Source organism: Tursiops truncatus, chromosome X (genome assembly GCF_011762595.2).
Source record: "Tursiops truncatus isolate mTurTru1 chromosome X, mTurTru1.mat.Y, whole genome shotgun sequence".
In the NCBI taxonomy this organism is placed as follows: Eukaryota; Metazoa; Chordata; class Mammalia; order Artiodactyla; family Delphinidae; genus Tursiops; species Tursiops truncatus.
This window is the reverse complement of record NC_047055.1, coordinates 83,533,410-83,553,572: the sequence shown is the minus strand read 5'-3', so window position 1 is coordinate 83,553,572 and position 20,163 is coordinate 83,533,410. Positions and strand designations below refer to the sequence as shown.

General features: G+C 43.7%; 1 protein-coding gene across 1 annotated transcript in view; it reads right to left on the bottom strand.

The window, feature by feature from the left end:
• Positions 1 to 10,857: 10,857 nt before the first annotated feature.
• SMC1A (structural maintenance of chromosomes 1A) overlaps positions 10,858 to 20,163 on the bottom strand; it is a 32,294-nt gene continuing 22,988 nt past the window's right edge. Inside the window, exons 20-25 of the mRNA XM_019943520.3 lie at positions 14,260 to 14,416; positions 13,630 to 13,784; positions 13,359 to 13,510; positions 12,189 to 12,258; positions 11,793 to 11,903; positions 10,858 to 11,363 (exon numbers count right to left, since the gene is read on the bottom strand). Coding sequence (XP_019799079.2) covers positions 11,280 to 11,363; positions 11,793 to 11,903; positions 12,189 to 12,258; positions 13,359 to 13,510; positions 13,630 to 13,784; positions 14,260 to 14,416 — 729 coding nt within the window. The 3' untranslated portion in view covers positions 10,858 to 11,279. The remainder of the gene's footprint in view (positions 11,364 to 11,792; positions 11,904 to 12,188; positions 12,259 to 13,358; positions 13,511 to 13,629; positions 13,785 to 14,259; positions 14,417 to 20,163) is intronic.

Sequence of the window (20,163 nt, the reverse complement as noted above, 5' to 3'; positions counted from 1 at the left end):
TCTCAGAAAGATTCAAGATAATAGTGCATCCATTAAACAAGAACAGGATGCTATAAGAAAGGAAAAGATAACATGAATGGATATTTGGAAATTTTAAAATGTGATTGGCAAAATGAAAAGGAATGTTAATAGAAGAGTTGGAAAATAAAGTTAAATCTTCTTCCAGAAAGTAAACAAAAGGGAGAGAGAGAGAACTAGGAATGGAAGGGAGAGGGAGGGAGCGGGGAAGTGTGGCAGCAGTTGAGAGAACAGATAAAAATACAAAAGATCAGTTCAGAAGGTCTAACATCCAACTTCAAGGAGTTCCAGGAGAGAACAACAACAATAACAAAAACAAAAACAGAAAAGAGGAATGTATCAAAGAAATAATATAAGAGAATTCCCGGAGTTAAAGAACTTCAAAATGAAGGGACCTAACCAATGACCATCACAATGAACGACAAATCCCCAAACTTAAACACATAATTAAGAAATTTTAGGACACCAAGAATACAGTTTTAAAAAAATAACTATTTAAAGGTGTGTGGGGGAGTGGCTGGAGTAAAAGTACTTTTCCCTATTCTTCTCCCCAAGCACAGCTAAAATTCTGGGATATTACATATAAACATAAGAAGACTGAGAGGTGGAGAGAAGGCAAACCTCCTGGGGACCTCAGTAGCAGAGGAGCAACATGGTAGTGAGTTCCCTTGGTTTGCTTTTTGCCTCACATAGCCAAGATTTGGTGCTGGAGAAGATGGCAGTTAGATAATAACCACTCTACTCCAGCCAAACACAAAAGAAAAAACTGTGGCCCCACCAGCAAAGGCCAAGTGGGGAGCCTAGACTTCTACCTTTGCTGGCTATAAAGAATAACTCTTCCCCCTTCTCACTGGGGTGCTGTCAGAGAAGGCTGTGTGGGGAGCCAGAACTACCACCCTCACCCAAGAATCATGAGGAAACCCTCCTTCTGGGGTGTGAACAGAGATTGAGTGAGGATCCTGGACTTCTATGCCCATCTGGTAGTAACAAGGCAGTGTCTCCTCTTTCACTGCTGGAACAGTGTCTAAGGAGACAAGCTAAAACAATTAAATAATCCTCGTATTGGACTTCCCTGGTGGCACAATGGTTAAGAATCTGCCTGCCAATGCAGGGGACATGGGTTCGATCCCTGGTCCAGGAAGATTCCACATGCCATGGAGCAACTAAGCCCATGCGCCACTAACTACTAAGCCTGTGCTCTAGAGCCCGCGAGCCACAACTACTGAGCCCGCGCGCCACAACTACTGAAGCCCGTGTGCCTAGAGTCCGTGCTCCTCAACAAGAGAAGCCACTGCAATGAGAAGCCTGTGCACCGCAACGAAGAGTAGCCCCCGATCGCCACAACTAGAGAAAGCCTGAGTGCAGCAATGAAGACCCAATGCAGCCAAAACTAAATAAATAAATCAATTTATTTTTTTTTAAAAATCCCCGTATTTAACACCATACCCAAAGTGCCCAGGCTTCAATAGAAAATCACTTATGTTATCAAGAACCAAGAAAATCTCAACTTGAATGAGAAAAGACACTCAATAGACTCCAACACCAAGATGACAGAGATGTTAAAAATCATCTGACAAGGGTTTTTAAGGAGACATCATAAAAATGCCTCAATGTACAATTAGGAATATGCTTAAAACAAGTGGAAAAACAGAAACTGTCAACAAAAAAATAGAAGATATAAAGAAGAATCAAATGGAAATTTTAGAACTGAAAAATACAATAACCCAAACAAAAACCTCAATGGATGGGCTAACAGCAAAATGTAGGGGACAGAGGAAAGAATCAGTTAACTTGAATATAGAACAATAGAAATTACCCAATCTAGAAAACAGAGAGAAAATAGACTGGGAAAAAAGTGAACAGACTCAGGGACCTGTGACAGTATAAGAAAAAATATAACATTCATGTCACTGAGATCCCAGGAGAGAAGAAATAGAGATGGGTAGAACTATGTAAAAGCAATTAGACTCAGACTAATATTAGGCTTCTTATCCTCAAAATTGGATGTTAGAGGAAAGTGGAGCAACGCCTTCAAAGTTCTATGGGAAAATGATGTTGAACCTCAAACTTTAGGGGACATCCCTGGTGGTCCAGTGGTTAAGACTCTATGCTTCCACTGCAGGGGGCATGGGTTTGATCCCTGGTCAGGGAACTATGATCCTGCATGCTGCATGGCCAAAAAACCCCAAAAAATAAACAAACAAAAAAAACCCAAAACAAACTTCTGCCGAGTATAAGAATGGAATATGGATATTTTCAGATATGCAAAGACCCAGGAAGTCTACCCCCGACACAACCTTTTTTGAGAAAGTTACTTGAGGATGTATACTATCAAAACAATGGAAAAAATAAACAAAACAAAAACCCTGGGAACCAGTAAACAGTAGATATAACCAAGGAAAGCTGTGAAGGAAAGTCTCAAAATGACAGCCATGCATCAGGCCTAGAGAGCAACTAGTACAGATTTGAGAAAGGAGATGGAGGGCTCCAAGAAGAAGGTCTTTTTCTTTTTTGGTGGGGGGGTGGACTTGATGTACTTAATGTGATAGAGATTTTGGGAAAGAAAAAAATGGAATATATGAAAAAGTAAAATAGTGAAAGAGAAGCAAAGAATTAGAAACTTCAGGAAAAATGAAAAACTGCTACAAGGAAAAAATTATAAAAGTACATAATTGGGACTTCCCTGGTGGTGCAGTGGTTAAGAATCCACCTGCCATTGCAGGGGACACAGGTTTGAGCCCTGGTTCGGGAAGATCCCACATGCCGCGGAGCAACTAAGCCCACGCACCACAACTACTGAGCCTGCGCTCTAGAGCCTGCAAGCCACAACTACTGAAGCCTGTGCACCTAAAGCCCATGCTCCTCAACAAGAGAAGCCACCGCAATGAGAAGCCCACGCACCACAACAAAGAGTAGCCCCCGCTCGCCACAACTAGAGAAAGCCCGCGCACAGCAACGAAGACCCAATGCAACCAAAAATAAAAAAATATAAATTTATTTTTAAAAAGTACATAATTGGCTCTGCAATGAACAATTAGTCATATTAATATAATAACTGCTTATTGCTTTTAAACTTTTAGAATCAAACTATTAAACTGTAGACAAAACACACAGAAAAAGCCTTAATCATGTTTACAGAACAGAATTCAATGTTACCAACTTTGACACATAAAAGACCAGATGACAGAAGTTGAGAGGTTGAACTGTGGGGAAGAAAGCAAAAAGATATTCTCAGCTAACAAAATTCTGGTCAAGAAAAATTGTCTCATGGAACAAGGAATCACAATGTTGCTTAAATTCAGAAAAGTATCTAATAGAGAAACTAAATTATATTAGAAGCAGGAAGGACAAGAGTTGAACTTGGTGTAAATTATCTAAATCCTCATCTGTCATAGCAGGACATCAATGGGTAATGCCTGAAACTGATAAAAGACAAATCACATGGCATAGTATTTAGATATGGAGATAAAAATCAGAAGAAATAACTAAAAGTGGTTGCTAATAACTAAAGGTGGTAGAACGGTGGTGGGGATGTGTGGGTCAGTAGACTCTTTTCATTTCCTTTTGTACTAATTTGAGTTTATTGATTTGTTTTCTGAACAACGTGCATGCATTACTTCTATTTTAAAATGAAAGTGTATTTAAAATTAATTTTTAAAAGCAGAAAAAGGACACTCCTCCCCACCACTTACTCCCTCCCCGCAAATTCCCTTGTCCCTGCAGACCTAATGGCAGCAGAATTTACAAATATTTGAGAAACCTTGCAGTCTCCCTTCCTGCCTCTCCCTTAAATGTAGCTCTACTGCAGTCAAACTTGAATATTCGTTAGCCCAAGCTTGCCATACTTATGCTCATCTCCTTGCTTGGAAAAAAAATTACTCCTTATCTCCAGTAGTTGGAGTCTTCCTTATTCTTCAAGGCTCAGCTCAAATTCTACCTCCTCCAAAAAGTCTTCCTTAGTCCCCTGGCAGAACTTCCTTCCTCCTCGGTGACTCCCGAGTCTTCATTCATGCCTCTAGTTATGACACTTACATGTTGTTTCTTCAAGTATGTTATTCAGGTCAATGTTTCATGCCCCCACCATCCTTCAAAGCAGCTATCAGAGTGATCTTCCTAAAATACCAATCTGACTCTGTCACTTCCCTGCTTCAAACCCTTCTATGGCTTCCCATTGCCCATAGAATCAAAGCTAAGCTTGACTCCCTGGCTTCCACCATTTCTTCCACTGCTCCCCCCAAAATCCATGTGCTTTCACACTCTTTATGTAATTTTGCTTAGGCAGCTCTTCTGCTTGGAATATTCTTTCCCCCATTTCTCCATGGTAAACAGCAGCTCTTCCTTCAAGACTCAGTTCAAGTACCCCCTTCTCTATAAAGGCTTTCCTGATTACTCCCTCCATCCCACCCCACCCTAAGGAAGAACAATCCGATGGTCTTATATTCTCTACTCTGCCTCATCTAGACTTCTGTTAGATCATTTGTCACAGTTGGTGCACTTATCTGCTTACTTATCTGAGTCTCCAGGTAAACTGTGACTTCCTGGAGTTCAGGGAGTATATCTCATCTCCAGAACCAAGCACAGGGCCTGACATGCAGCAGGAACTCAATGTATGCTTGCTGAACAAATGGATGAAAAAGTTATGACCGAGTGAATACTGGAAAGAAATGAGCAAATGCTTATATTAATGCATGAATGAATAAGTTAATAAGTGAATGAATGAGTTATACATGAATAAGTGAATAAATGAATGATGACCAGATGAATGAATGAGAAAAAGAAGCCAATGAGTAAATGATTGAAAAGTGCCTGTGCCAGTGAGGGTATGAGAGAAGAATGAATAAATTCCCACCTCTGTGTCTCGGTTCAAACCCACCTGGAAGACCTTCTGCCCTGCTTTTCACCCATCTAAAGTGCACGCCACAGAGTTAACCTCTTTTAGATTACAAGGAACAGACACACTCAGGTTAGTGATGGAGATTTATTGAAGCATTCACAGGGAAATAAGGAAGACAAAAACAGCTACACAGGCAGCCTCACAGAACAGAAACTTGAAAATGGTTCATGATCCAAAGCAGCTCTAGAGCCTGGCTTATCTTGTCACCCCCTCAGCTGCAGGCATCTGTTGCTCCCTTCTCTAGTGCTTCCCAAAATGGTGACTCAACTTCTTTCTGGCAGTATTTATACTCCTCCTACTGCTACTGACTACCTTTTCTCTGCTCCCCTCCTCCCTAGCCCATGGCCTTCAGGGCCTCAAAGCTTCTGGGCCTCCTGGCTCCTACAGCTTCCTGGCTTCTGGGGCTTCAGTTCCAATTAATCCAGGGCTTCTATGTGCTGTAATTTCTGCTTGCCTTGTCTATCCTGCTGCCTCTTTGATTCCTGATGCCTTGCTGCCACGTGGTTGCAGCTACCTTGTGGCTCTTGCAGTCTCATCGCTTCTGCTGCCTCATGGATCTTGTCTGTTCAAGCCGTATGCTGCTTCGTTAATCTCACAGATTCAGGGTTTTGTCTCATGATTTCTGTTCCTCATGGCTACTGCTACATCGTGGCTCCTATTGCTTCATGGCTTGTGCCCTTTTGACCCATTGTCTTGCTGCTTCATGGCTTCTGCTACCTGTGGCCCCGCATTCTAATGATGTCTCATTATTTCTGCAGCTTTCTCCTTGCTTTCACTGTTCAGTTTCTGACACCCTTCATCCACCACCACTCCTGCCTTGATAAATTCTAATTAACTGTTCACTTCTTCTGAATGCCTCACATTCAACCTCCCTGAAAAAGCATCTGATTGTTTCATATATTTGCCATCCGATACAGCCCATCACTAGGAGGCAGAGTTCTTACATCAGTCCACCTAGTAGGCCACTGGCCAGCTTAGAGACTGGCTGTCCTTGAGTAAGATACTACCCCAACTTAACCATCTGTGGCCAGGACTGTGAGGTCACATGGTACAGAACATGGCAACTCATGCTTAAGAAACCCCTTAGAAGGGACTGTGGGCATGGCAGGTCTGCTGAGGGCTTCCAGAAGGGGGCAGTGTAATTGGCAAGCTGCTTCTTGGGCTGTCCAGTACATCGCACTTCAAGGCCAACCTAAGTCCCACCTTCTCCATGGCCTCCTCTCCCTGTCCTGATCTGCAATGGGAGAAATCAAGGCTCTAGGGGCAATGTGGAAAGGGAACTTAGGTTCCAGTTCTGGTTCCAACACTTCCTAGTAGAGGGGCCTTGGGCAAGTTCCCTCCCCTCTGAGAGCCTCAGGAAGGGGTTAGACAAAATCCTAAATTCACTTACAGGTCTGACATCTGGGTATCTCCCTTTAGGTTACTGTATAAGGGATATAAGTCTTATCTGGGGAAGCCCACAAAAACATCTGAGGTAGGAAAGAGGGAGTCAGAGTCCTGGCTTGGAAAAGCACAGGAGGTGCTTAGCCAAGATTTATTGAACTTGATGAATGAATCAATGGCGGGGGGGGGGGGGGGGGGGGGGGGGGGGGGGGGGGGGGGGGGCGGGGGGAGACCACACAGCACACAAAGAATGTTTACCTAACTTGAGGAATTCCAGTTGCTGAGGAGGCTGGAAGGAGATTCTGAGTCAGATGGGTAAGGAAGAAGAATGACTGAGATAGGGTAGGAATCTTGGCTATTAACGAGTATTCATTCTATCCTCTCAGTCACCCTCCACATCCAATAATCAGTCACCAAGTCTGCTTCATCATCTTCCTTTAACAGCTCATCTCCAATCCATTCCCACTGCCCTTGCCCTTGAGTGGGCCTAGTATTTTCAACTGTTCCCTAACTAATGTCTCCCCTCTCTCCCTCACAAATGCATTCATTCATTCAAAAACTATTTATTAGGTGCCTGTTTGGGGTCACGCACTGTGCTTTTTGCTGGGGATATACCAGTAGCAGGATAACCCCAGGCTGACCCTTGTGGTGCTTACAGCTTATTCAGAGAGACAAAACAAGCAAATATAAAACAGTGTGAGAATTGAACAAGGAAACTACAGGCATGGGAGCATACAGCTTGAGCATCTAACCTAATCTATTTCCACACTGGCTGGCCAGAAAGGGGTTTGTTAAAATCACATCTTATCTGGAGTCTCCTCTGCTTAAAACTATTCCACGGCTCCCCTGCTGTTTCCAACCCACAATCCCCAAACCTGGCTGCACCCTGGAGTTGTGTGCAGACCTCTATAAGCACTCCAGATCCTAAGGCCCCCACTCCAATTATGGAAATTGAATTTTTAGAAGTTGGGGCCCAGGATGCCCCAAGATGCACAGCCAGTTTGAGAACCACACTGTCCTACGAGGTAAATCTGCTCTGTAGCCAGGCTCTTACGACCCTCTTCAAATCTGGTTCCTGACTACCTCTCTAGCTTCATTTCCTGCTGCTTTTCCCCAGCCCAGGAAACTTTATGCTTCCGTATTTCTGAATTGCTAGGATGTTTCTTGCCTTCAGGTCTTCGTGCATACTGTTCTAACTGGAAACTCCTTCCACTTCCTCCTCAACTGGCTAATTCCTGCCAGTCCCCCAAGAGTCAGCTCAGGTGTCACTTCCTAGACTAGAGGACGTCTTCCCTGAACCTCTACCTAAGCTAGATGCCCCTCCTTTATCCATGCTCCTGTCAGAGCACTGATCACACTGCTTTATGAATTGCCTCCCCAACTAGACAGTGAGTTCCTCAAAGACAGGAGAAAGATTTGACTCATGTTTGTGTCCCGAGACTAAGGCTACCGGGTCCAGAACATAAGGGAGTCAACCAAGTGTCCTCCAACTAGCCCTAGGGATTCTACTTAGATCCAGCTGGCTCTTGGAAACACACCATGGTGTCTGCTCTTCTCTGGGCACAGCCTGCACTGAGCACGTGTTGCCTTGTGATGATAGGAGGTGGTGTGGCACAAGGGAAAGCACTGGGCAAGCACAGAGGAGATCCCAGTGGAAGTCTAGGCTCTGCCAGCGAACCACTGGAATCTCAGACAAGTCATCTCACCTCTCTGATCCTCAGGATTTAAATCTTTTGGAGCACTTCTGTTCCTATGTGCCAGGGTCTTATCCTAAGGCATCTCATGTAATGCTTTCTACCTCGTGAGATAGGGATTAGTTACTCAGATTATCATCCACACCTACTGAATTAGATTTCCAGGGGTGGGACCAGAGCAAGGAGCTCCACATCCTTTGGACATGGGGGTGCAGCAGGGAACTGCTGCTTTTCATTATAAGCCCTTCTGTACTATTTTATTTTCTAACTGGTGTATATATTGCTTTGATTTTTAAAAAGGAAAAAGAGGGAGTTCCCTGCTGGCCTAGTGGTTAGGATTCCAGGCTTTCACTACCATGGCCCGGGTTCAATCTCTGGTCAGAGAACTGAGATCCTGCTAGCTGCGTGGTGCAACCAAAAAAAAAGGAAAAGGAAAAAGCTTCGCAGGTAAGGTTGATAACCACCCTTAGAGGGGAGAAAGCTCAAGACTGAATTGGAGGGTGTGGGTTCAAACCCTCACTGTTATCTGGTAGCTGGGTGATTTAACCTTGCTGGGCCTCAGTCTCCTCATCTGCAAAGTGGGAAGAATAGCAATCACTTTTTTAAAAATTAATTAATTAATTTTTGGCTGTGTCGGGTCCTTGTTTCTGTGTGAGGGCTTTCTCTAGTTGCAGCGAGCAGTGTCCACTCTTCATCGCGGTGTGCGGGCCTCTCACTATCGCGGCCTCTCTTGTTGCGGAGCACAGGCTCCAGATGCGCAGGCTCAGTAGTTGTGGCTCACGGGCGCAGTTGCTCTGCGGCATGTGGGATCTTCCCAGACCAGGGCTCGAACCCGTGTCCCCTGCATTGGCAGGCAGACTCTCAACCACTGAGCCACCAGGGAAGCCCAGCAATCGCTACCTTTAAAGTCCTGTGATAATCTACATGCCAGCCAAATTGCTTCAGATATATTTCATTTCATCTTCCTTACACCGCTGCAAGGTAGGTGTATATTATCTGCTTTCCTACATTAGGAAACTGAGGCTCAAGGAGGTGAACTAACAGGTTCACGTTTCTACAGCTAGTATTTGAACCAGGGTGACTCCCCAGTTGTGCTGTTCCACATATGCCAGCATTTCCCAAATTACAGCACACATACCACTAGTGGTATGTGACTTCTTTGGTTGAACACAGACAAATTTATTTTGTTTTGATAGCTATCCCTTTTAATATGTATTAGAAAATACATACTTATTAGCACATCTCACCCATGGTTTCACGGTTATCACTACTCAGGATGAAATGAAGTAGATAACGATATTAGACCCAAGACAACCTCAAGAAAAATACTGAGTAAACAGTACAGAAAGGCAATTTGGAAGTATCTATTAAAAACAAAAATATAAATAACCTACGATTCTGTAATTCAACTTGTAGGAATCAACCCTAGGTAAATTTTCACACACGCACACACGATGCTCCTGCGTAGTATCCTTATAACAGCAAAAACAGAAGTCTTACTGTCTATCACACGAGAAATAGGTAAATAAAATGTGGCAGAGTCACATCATGGCAATTTACATAACAATTACTAAGGGTGAACTGCATCTACATTTAGCAACATGCATATATCTCAAAAACATTGCTAAGAAAGAAAACTGCAGAATGATTCAATATACCATCTGCATTAAACACAGTATTTTCAATGAATTCATACGTAAAAGTCTTAAAACAAAGTCAAGATGGATGTACAACAGACATTATAGGAATTGAGAGGGGGAGGGGGAATGGTAGTCGAATGAAGTTAGCTTTATTTGCAACAATCTAATTTCTTAAAAAGAAAATGGATTCATGCATTACTTGGATAATTAGAACTGATTTAACTTTTAAAAAGAAAAAATGTAATATACAGATCGGACAAGGTGATGGTCTGACAGTATACATGAACAAGCAAAGACCGACCTCATGGCAGCAGACTGCACTGCCTCTGCACAGTGCCTGCAACTAATGCGGTTAGTTCCCAGAAGGAACATTACACACAGCCAGGATGCGGCCCAGGCTACCTCTCCCCTACTTCCTCACAACCCAGGTTGGGGCTTAGGCACCCAGTTATCATACATGATTGAAGCGATAGGGTTCCTTAGGTCCTCCACTTACCAGGTAAACCCCATCAATGCCCTGGAACTTCCCCAATAACCAGGGCATTCAACACTTCCCAGATTTGGAGGCTCCTTCTGTCCCTAACAACTGGGATCAGAAGCCCTCAGGGGTTAGGCATGAGAAGGCTTGGATTCTGAGGGGTTGGCACCTAGTGGGCTCCAAGCAGGGATAAGGCCTCCAGTGAGGAGTTTGACATCATTAAATCCTACGAGGTAGGTAAATACTGTTAGCCCCATTTTACAGTTGAGGAAACAGGCACAGAAAGGTCAAATGACTTGCCCAGTGTCAAGCTAGTAAGTGATAAAAAAATGGGACTAGAACTGTCCCTAGAGCCTAGGCTCTGCTCCTAGCACCCAACCAAATCCTACCAACTTGTCAAGGTCCAGCTCAAATGTGACCTCCAGGAAGCCTGGAGCTGATCATCCTCTTCTCAAATTCAAAGCACCTATACATGATTCAGCTAACCACAGGAACTCATGAACCCACTAGCATCTCCTTAGTAGGAGGGTAGAGATCATGTCTGATTCAGTTCTGTATTCCTAGCATAGAGTCTGACAAAGAGGGTGTTCAGTATGTATTTGATGAACACAGGAAATGAATGAAAGCATTAATGAGTGAATGAGGGTGGTTTCACGTAACGGCCTGAATCCTGAGGTCTGGAATAACTATGCCCAGCGCCGGGGTGCTGTCATACTAAGCTCTCTTGGAATCAAATTCAGCCTAGGCTCCTTCTAAAATGGGTCTCCAATATCTTTATTATTTTGCAAACACACCCACATGCGCACATGTGGACACATATACACACATGTACATACCACACACAAGCAAAATGCAGGGGGCCCAAGGAATCCATGATTATGGGTGACGGGGTAAGGTCCAGGGTGGCAGAAGGGGGGATGGACAGATGGCCCTGTTCAGCTCAGTTCAGCTCAGCACCTCGTTCCAGAGGTCAGGATGCTCCCTGAAGCTCAGGAATTTTTGCTCCAGAACTAACATCACCTCTGTTCCTCTTCATGCTTGACAGCAGTGCCTAAATCCCATAACTATACCAAACAGGGACAGGAGGTAGGGAAAGGTTGGGAGCCAAATATCCAGAGATTGGGAGAGGCGTAACTTAGGGATCCAGACCGGGCAGGAGGGCAGAACTACTGCTACTGCTCATTGGGGTTGGGGTTGGCATCTGGGTACTTGGTGAGGTCGAAGGTCAGGACTTTGCTGATCACACAGTCCCCTTGCTGAAGGAGGAGGGAGAAAAAGAAAAATAAAATTGTAAGGAGAGAATTAAGAGGGGTCAAGTGCCCCAGGATTGTGGGGCCTCAAACCCTCCTCCCTACATACCTGCCCAAAGCCCAGGCAATGGTTCTCTGGGTATGAGAGGATGTGCTCAGTCCCATGTGCCTTTCCTGCCTATCTCTGCACTCTCCTCCTTTTCTCTGCTGTCTGGCTGCCTCTGCCTCGCCTTTCCACCTGTCCCCAAATGCAATGGCCCTGCCCAGCTGAGCTGGCTAAGCCTCCAGGGCAGGGCTCCAACAAGCCCAGATGGCCATTCAGGACCTGAGTCCCTATGCTCCCCCACCCCTGTGCCCCTCCACTGCAGCCTTCCCTTCCTGTCCTGGGGAGTCAGGTAGGGAGTGGGGCTGGCTCCTGAGCCAGGCCCACCTTACCTTAGGGTAGACTCCAATGAGGCTCTCAGCCTTGGTGTAGAACTCCTCCTTGAGAGAAATGACGATGGCCTGGAAGTTGCAAGTCGACTGCTCCTTGATGTAATTTGCTACCTGTGGGAGGGGCCATGGAGCACTTAGCAGGGCTGAAGCCCTAACACTCCCTGTCTTATCCAGTCAGAACCAGAGGCAGATGGGGTGGGGTACGGGGCGGAGGGTTGGGGGAAGAGAGGCTGAAAGGAGGCCACTGACTAGCACAGTGCGGATGACCCTGGGCCCAGCCTCCCAGGCACAGAGAAGAGGCTGCAGGAATGGCTAGGGCGCACTCAGGAGTTGTTCCCTGAAACCCAGCCCCGACCTGGGGGCCTCCCTCCCGGGCCCCACTTTCCTTGCACCCACCTTGCCAATGTTGGTGTTATCCAGGGCAGCATCTATCTCATCCAGGACGAAGAAGGGGGCTGGCTTGTAGCTGGGAGGGAACCAGTAGGTGAGCTGACACTGATGGGGGCAGGGGCAGGGCATGACAGCCCCAGAGCCCATCATACAGGCCAGCACCCCCTTCCATTTCTTCAGAGATTAAAAAACCCAGGTCTGAATGTTGCCTGAGCCCCTAAAGCCCAATATACCAACTGAGTCCTCCTTTGCATCCAGCCCTGCGCTCCAGGATCCCACAGAACAGAAGACATGATCCTCTCTGGAGCCTCCAGGTTGGCTGGGGAGATAAAGCTGTCCTAGGCTCTGGCCATACTGACCAAGCTACCTGGAGGTCTACCCCACCCACTCACACCATGTCTCCCTGCCTCTGCACATGCTGTACCCTCTGCCTTGGAATGCCTACTGGTCTCTCTGGCTAACTTCTACTTATCCTTTGCATTTCCTGCTCAAGTGTTGGCTGCCCTTGAAAGGCTTTCCCAGATTGGGTTGGTGGCTCTCCTCTGTGCATCCACCGCTCACACGCTCACCCGGTTACAACATTTAGCTCACTGTTTGTTTACACATCTGGCTTCCAGTAGACCATGAGCTCCTCGAAGACAAAAACCATGTCTGACTCATCTGTGTCCCTAATCCCCCAACAAGGTCTGGTACAGAGCAGCCCTCAAGAAATGCTCACTGAATGATGCTGTACAATCAAGCACTAAGTTGTGGGGGGGAGTCAGATTCAAGTACTGTTGGCATTCAGGAGGGGGAGGTCAGGGTATGCCACAGTGGTTGAAGCAGGCTTCCTAGAGGAACAGGAGGAAGAGAATGAGATGTGAAGGGGTGGAAGGTGATGGCCAAGCTAGATTTGCATGAAAAGGGCTTATGAGCCAGCAACCATGTAAGCAAAAGCCTGGAGGTGGGACTGAATACATGCAGGGGAAGGCATGCTGAGTGGATGAGGTTGGATTGGGAAGACAGGTCCAGGAAACCAAGGCCAGATATGCTGTAGTCGGTAGGGAAACAGGGATTCAATCCAGAGTCCACCAGATCATCTTCACCTCGGCATAACTTTGCATATCCTTGGACCCCAGAGCCTCCAGTGGCCTCAGTACAGTCCCCACCAACTGCCCTGGAGGGGCACAGCCATACCTGTGGATGGCAAAGAGCAGTGCCAGAGCTGCTACTGTTTTTTCCCCCCCTGACAAGTTGTCCATGGGCCGGAAGCGTTTGCCAGGAGCTACACAGTTGTAGTTGATGCCATCCAAGTAGGGCTCCTCAGGGTTCTCAGGGCCCAGGAATGCCTAGGGGGAAAGGAGATGGGTCAAGAGTCTGGGTCTAGATGGGGATGAGGACAGGAAGCCTAGAGGGAAGGGCAAATGAGGATGGGTAGGGGCTAGTTGGGTAAGGGGCTCCAGCCTACCTGGGCACTGCTGTTACGGGACAGGGCCTTGTAGATCTCATCAATGTTGGTGGCCACTGATTCAAAACAGGAATTGAAGCGGTCAAAGCGTTCCTTCTTGATCTGTTCAAATGCCTGTTTGGCCTTCTTGGCTCGCTTTCGGGCTGCCTCAAACTCTGCCACAAGGGAAAGACAGGTGACCCCTCAGTACCCAGGCTCTGCCAAGGCTGAGGACCATGCCCTGGCAAAAATGACCTACAACTGACAATCCACAGAGCAGGGACATCCCACATGAAGAGGAATGCCTGCGGAGGGGCCCAGGAAGACAGTTCCACGATCACCTGTATCCAGTGGGCCAGCCACATAGTGCAAAGGAAGAAACATGGGCTCGCAGCCACATAACATGGATTCTTCCCTGGGCTCTACCAGCAACGAGCTGTGTGACCTCAGGCAGGTCACTCATTCTCTCTAAACCTCAGCAGTTTTCTACTCTATAAAACAGGTGTGATAATCCCTACTGTTTAGGGCTCTTGGGAGTTTCGAGCAAGAAAGCACGTAAAAACAGGAGCTGTTGTGATGTATAACAGGCCCTTGCCATACCTCTAGCCTCCTGCCTTCATCTTAGAACCAAGAAGAAGAGGAAACCCTTACCGTCTGAGGTTTCCTGGAACTTGTCTCGGACACTTTCCAGCTTTTCCATGGCCTTCATGTTGGGGGCAGCAATACGCTGGAGCACACTCTGCTGCTCATTCAGCTTCTGCTGCAGTGTGTTCATCTCCTGCTTGATCTCCTCCTCGGCCTGGGCATCCTGCAAATCCCAGGCCCAGCAACATCAAGAAGGGCCAGGCCCCTACAGAGATACCTGATCCGGGCGGGGGCCTGGGGACCTACTCCCACGCAGAAGGCAGGTTCTTTTTCCCTAACCCTGCTCCTCTCATCAGGTCCTGCCAACAGTAACCATTCCCACCGTCCCTAGAAATTACAGGCTGACGTCGCTTTTCTCATCTCTAGCCCTTCCCCCAGGCCCTGTCAACCTCTCCATCTCTCAGGAGGAGCAGCTGGTGGTGCCCCTCTCTGGCTCTCAGCCCAGGCCATGAGCCAGCGCCATCCCAGGGTGACCTAGAGGCTCCCACACAGGCTGGTCTGGACTCCACTTACAGCTCTACAACGAATAAGGCAACTCACGTTTTCTGCTCAGATCACCACACCTGAGCAAATTCCATTTGAACTTGGTTTTAGGTCTTATGGATATTGTGATGCATGTCTGGGCTTGTGCCTTTCTGCCACTTTTAGTCAATAAATATTTACTGAATGCCTTCCAATGCCAGGCACTGGCCACTCATATCCTGTGAGTCATGGCTCCTGTGTTCATAGAGCTCATGGACTAACAGAGGAATGCATATAAGCAAACAATCAGAACATTGTATGGTGAATACCCAAACAATGATAAACAGATGGTGACGGGTCAGCACACAAGAAGGGCACCTAACTCAGACACTGGGGCTAGGGAAGGCTTCCAGGAATATTTTTAAGCTCAGGCCCATAGGATGAATGGTGAGGACAGAGAGAAGGAACAGTCTTCTATGCAGACAGGAGTATCACATGCGAGACCAGGGTTTATTCATGGTTCATTCAAGGAAATCAAAGAAATTCAAAAAAGTAATCAACTTTAATGAACTTCAAAAGCCAAACAGGGGAATTCCCTGGCGGTCCAGTGGTTATGACTCAGCGCTTTCACTGCCCGGGCCCAGGTTCAATCCTCGATCAAGGAACTAAGACCCCACAAGCCACACAGCACAGCAGAAAAACAAAAAGGCCAAACAAATATGCAAAGGGCAATTCAACATGGCAACAGTAGCAACTGTGTGTGTGTGTGTGTGTGTGTGTGTGTGTGTGTGTGTGTGTGTGTGTAAGCACACACGTGCCTGTCCGCTAGGCAAAGAGACAAAGCTGGAGGCACATGAAGAAGCCCAATGATAACAGGCCTTTTAAGAAATTTGGACTTTATCCCAAGGGAGGTGAGGTACCACTGAATGATTTCAAGCACAGGAAGGACATGAATATATATATATATATATATATATATTTTAGAAAAGCCTTTCTGAACATCTCTCTCTATATATATGTATGGAGTGATTCGTGGATACAGTATAAAGGTACACAATAGAATGCTATCTTTTATCTAAGAGAGGAAATGTGAATAATTTACATACAAATATATTTGTATTTTAAAAATACAACAACAACAAAAAGATAATCCAAAAACTAAAATGGTCACACATACAGGAAGGGGGGTGAAGTTGGACAGGAAAAGAAGCTAAACTTCTCTTCACATACCTTGTATTATACTTATGGTTTCAGAATCAAATGAAGAATTTACATAATTATAAAACAAAATTAAACTGAATCAAAATGTGAAAGCCACTGGGTAAAAAAACTGTTGGGGAACAAGATACTGACAAGATGCCAAAGAATCACCCTAAAGATTCCTTATTACTTACAAAGGTAAAAGTGTATGCTTAGCACTGAGATCTGGCAATTGATACCTTAACTGAGGATCAAACCTACCATCATGAATAGTGGGATACCCTAACACTATGTGCCTCCTGGCATGATGCAATATAAAGTACATAGTGGGGAGTTCCCTGGCGGTCCAGTGATTAGGACTTGGTGCTTTCACTACCATGGCCTGGGTTCAACCTCTGCTCGGGGAACTAAGATTTGGCAAGCCACGCTGCACAGCTGGCGGGGAGGGGGAGCACACAGTGAAATATTTTTGCCAAAAAATTACTTAACCCAAATCTATCAAGCCTCTAAAATAGTTCAAACTTCCAATTCATAGGAAACACAAGGTTAGGTGGAACAAATTAAACAGAGTAATGAAAGGAAACTGACATATCCATAATGTACCCATAACATATCCTGTTCTTCGAGACAACATGTAGACTGTTCAAAAGACCGATGTTATGAAAAAAAGTGAGGGGACTGTTCCACATTAAAAGAAACTAACTAAATAAAAGAAACTAAAGAGACAGAACAACCAAAAGCAATGCATGAATTTGATTGGGTCACAGCTTAAAAAAAACAAACTACTACAAAAGACACTTTGTAACAACTAGGAAAATTTGAATATGGGTGGAATATTAGACATAAAATTATTAATTTTCTTAGGTATAAAATTGAACTGTGGTTATGGAGGAGAATCCCTTGCTCCAGCATGCTGAAGAATTTAGAGTTGAAGTCTACAACTTCCTTCAAAAGGTTCAGCAAAAACAAAAAAAGTGTGCAGTACAGAGGGAGGGAGAGAGTCGAGAGATAAGAGAGAAAGCAAACTGGGAAAATGTCCATTGGTCAATCTAAGGTGAAAGGCATATGGGTGTTCAACTGTACTATTCTTTCAGTTTTTCTTGTAGGTTTGAAAAGTTTCAAAATTAAACTTGGAAAAAATAAAGGAGAATAGTAAAAAGCAAAATCCTTTAAAAATTGAAAACTAAACAAAAGAAGTCTGACTATATATTAGCTGGTTAAACACTCAGAAGATTCTTTCAAATCACTTTAAAACATAGGAACACGACTATCCATGCTCAATGAGCCATTAGCTTAATGAGCCATTAGCATCAAGGAAATCTTAAATAGCATTCAATAATTGAATTGTTACTAATAATATCTTATTATGAGTTTCTACATATATGATAGGCTAAAGTAAATATACTATTGAATACTTGCTAGAAACCAGATTTTTAGCAAGAATAATTGGAAACTCAAACATAAAATCAATGTTAAACTGTGAAAATTACAATTTCAATTGGAAGTATCAATATGAACTCATGATACATTTTTCCCTCAAATAAAAAATGCATTTTGTAGCCCAGTCTACTGAAAAGTTCTAGAAGCACCGAGCAACCAAGCAGTCATGAACATTCCAGTGTCCAGATGGTAGTTGCTAAATAATAGCATTCCCTACTAAAAGAAGTCAGAGCTTCTCAGAGAAATGGCTAATTCCAGATCTGGGGTGGGAAACGTAAAGGATGAGCCTGGACATACCAGAAAGCAAGGAAGATATCAAAGACTACAAGAGGGGACTTCCCTGGTGGTCCAGTGGTTAAGAATCTGCCTTCCAATACGGGGGGGCGGGTTCAATCCCTGGTCAGGGAACTAAGATCTCACATGCCACGCGGCACAGCCAAAAAAAAAAAAAAAAGACTACAAGAGTTGTGTCAAAATTATTCAGAAGCCAACTTGAACGAGTTCCCACTGGCCGAAGATACAACACCTTTATGCAATGAGAAGGATAATAACCACAAGAGTGCAACACATCAAATGTGTTTAAATCCTTAAGTTCATAATAACATGAAAACAACTCAGTGGACAAATCTTGAGAATGCCAAAGAACCAACTCATTATTTTATAAACTGGTAAGTAAAGGGAAAGAATCAAGCCATATATCCTGCCTTTCCTATACAAACTACCTCAGGGTAACCAAATAATTGACGGAGGAAATCTCTTTACAGTATTCCAGCTAATAAAGAAATGATAGAATAAGATGACCATTTTGCAACCCCTGACAAATTATGTAATGGATCTAGGCAATAATCATCATGGCTGCAAGCCACACAAAAAGAGCCAATGACCAGACATTATAAACCTCCTGATGGAAGTAATGACGTCATATGAAGTAGTCTTGACCAAAATAAACCCCAAAACTTGAATCTAATCAAACCTCTAGATCTGAGCTGTCCAATACAGTGGTCACAAGCCACATGTTACTACTGAGCATGAAAAATGCAGCTGGTGTGACTGAGGAACTAAAGTTTTAATTTTACTGAATGCTAGCTAATTTAAATTTAAAAACTGATACTCAATTCAGTTACTACAAAACTTCTAAGTATATTTGGAACAACTTGGGTATGTGGTTCTCCTTTTTCAATTGTAAATTTTAGGATATCTAAATACAGATCAAGTATTTCTGAGTAAAATTTAGCATCCAAATTGAGATGTGCTGGAAGCTTAAAATAGATAATGAATTTTGAAGACTTAGTACAGAGATGGTTAAATTTCTCATCAATAATTTTTATACTGTTTACACATTGAAATGATCATTCTTTTGGATATACTCGGTTAAACAAAATATAGTATTAAACTAAATTTCATGTTTTAAAAGTTACACATGTGGGCGATACTGTATCTCTATTGAACAACACTAATCTACATCTAACTACCCACTTACAGGAACTATGGGGGACAGCAGAACTTATTTTTTTTGCTTTGTTCTGCGGGAACATTTTAAAAACCACAGGATACAATCAACAAAGTACAGAATGTAGAAAATCCTTCAGGAGAAATGAGCGAATTTCTTCAACAACAGTAAATATTGCAGAGAAAAATAAAAACAGACAGAGGGGGAACTTTTGGATTAAATGAGACTTAGGAGACATCATCAACCAATCACTATATCAATCATCTATCTCTCTTTCATCTTACTTGACTCCCAGTTCAAGCAAGCAAACTGTGAGTGTGTGTGTATAACAACCAGGGAAATGTGAATACTAATCATAATATTATTATTAAGGAATTATATAATAATATATAACTCCAATGTTAAGTAATTGGGTTTTTTGTATGATAATGATTCTAAATATTTTTAAGAATTTTCTCTTATAGAAATACATTCTGAAATATTTACAAATGAAATGACATGGTGGCCAGAATTTTTTAAATAACCTGGGGGTGGGAAGGGGAGGATGGAGTGTGGGGGGGTGCATATGAAACAAGTTTGGCCATGAGTTGCTAACTGCTAAAACTGGTGATGGCCACATGAGACAGCACTGTACTATTTTGCTTCTGCATATGAAATTTTCCATAATAAAAAATCTAATAAGAACAATAGCAAAACTCAACTTGAAGTGGCTCCCTCTGGCCAAGAATGGGACAATTTGAATATCAAAAAGAAAAATGACTCCAAATAGACTGAAACATACCAAAAGACATTTAAACACTTAAGTTTATAATAAATATAAATTAGAAACCTCACTGGTCACTAACTTTAAAGGTTACAAAGATAACCAACTCATTCTGAAAGCTGGTAAATAAAGGCAAAGAATTAAGTATTTATTCTACCTTTTCTGTACTAACTGAATTTCAAGGGAACTAAACAGTTGATGTGAGAAAGTTCTTTTTTAGAAATCAAATTAATAAATGTAGGAGGAATGAAAGAATCAGAAAATTACCATTTTGCAGCCCTTAATAGATGTAGGCAATGATCGTTCATTAATAGCTGCTAAAACCAGCTGTGAAAGGCTGATAGGGAACTTTATAAGATTGATGGGGCTAACAACACCTGAACATGGTGATCATGATTGTTTTTCCTTTTTTAACTTTACATTACGTAAATTTTTAAACATTCACAGAAATGCAGAGAATAATACAATGAACCCCACGTACCCAGCTTCAATAATTATCAACTCATGGCCAATACTCTGCCATCTATACCCAATTTCTTTCTATATTCAACTATTTTAAACCAAATCTCAAATGTTTCATCCATAAATACTTCAG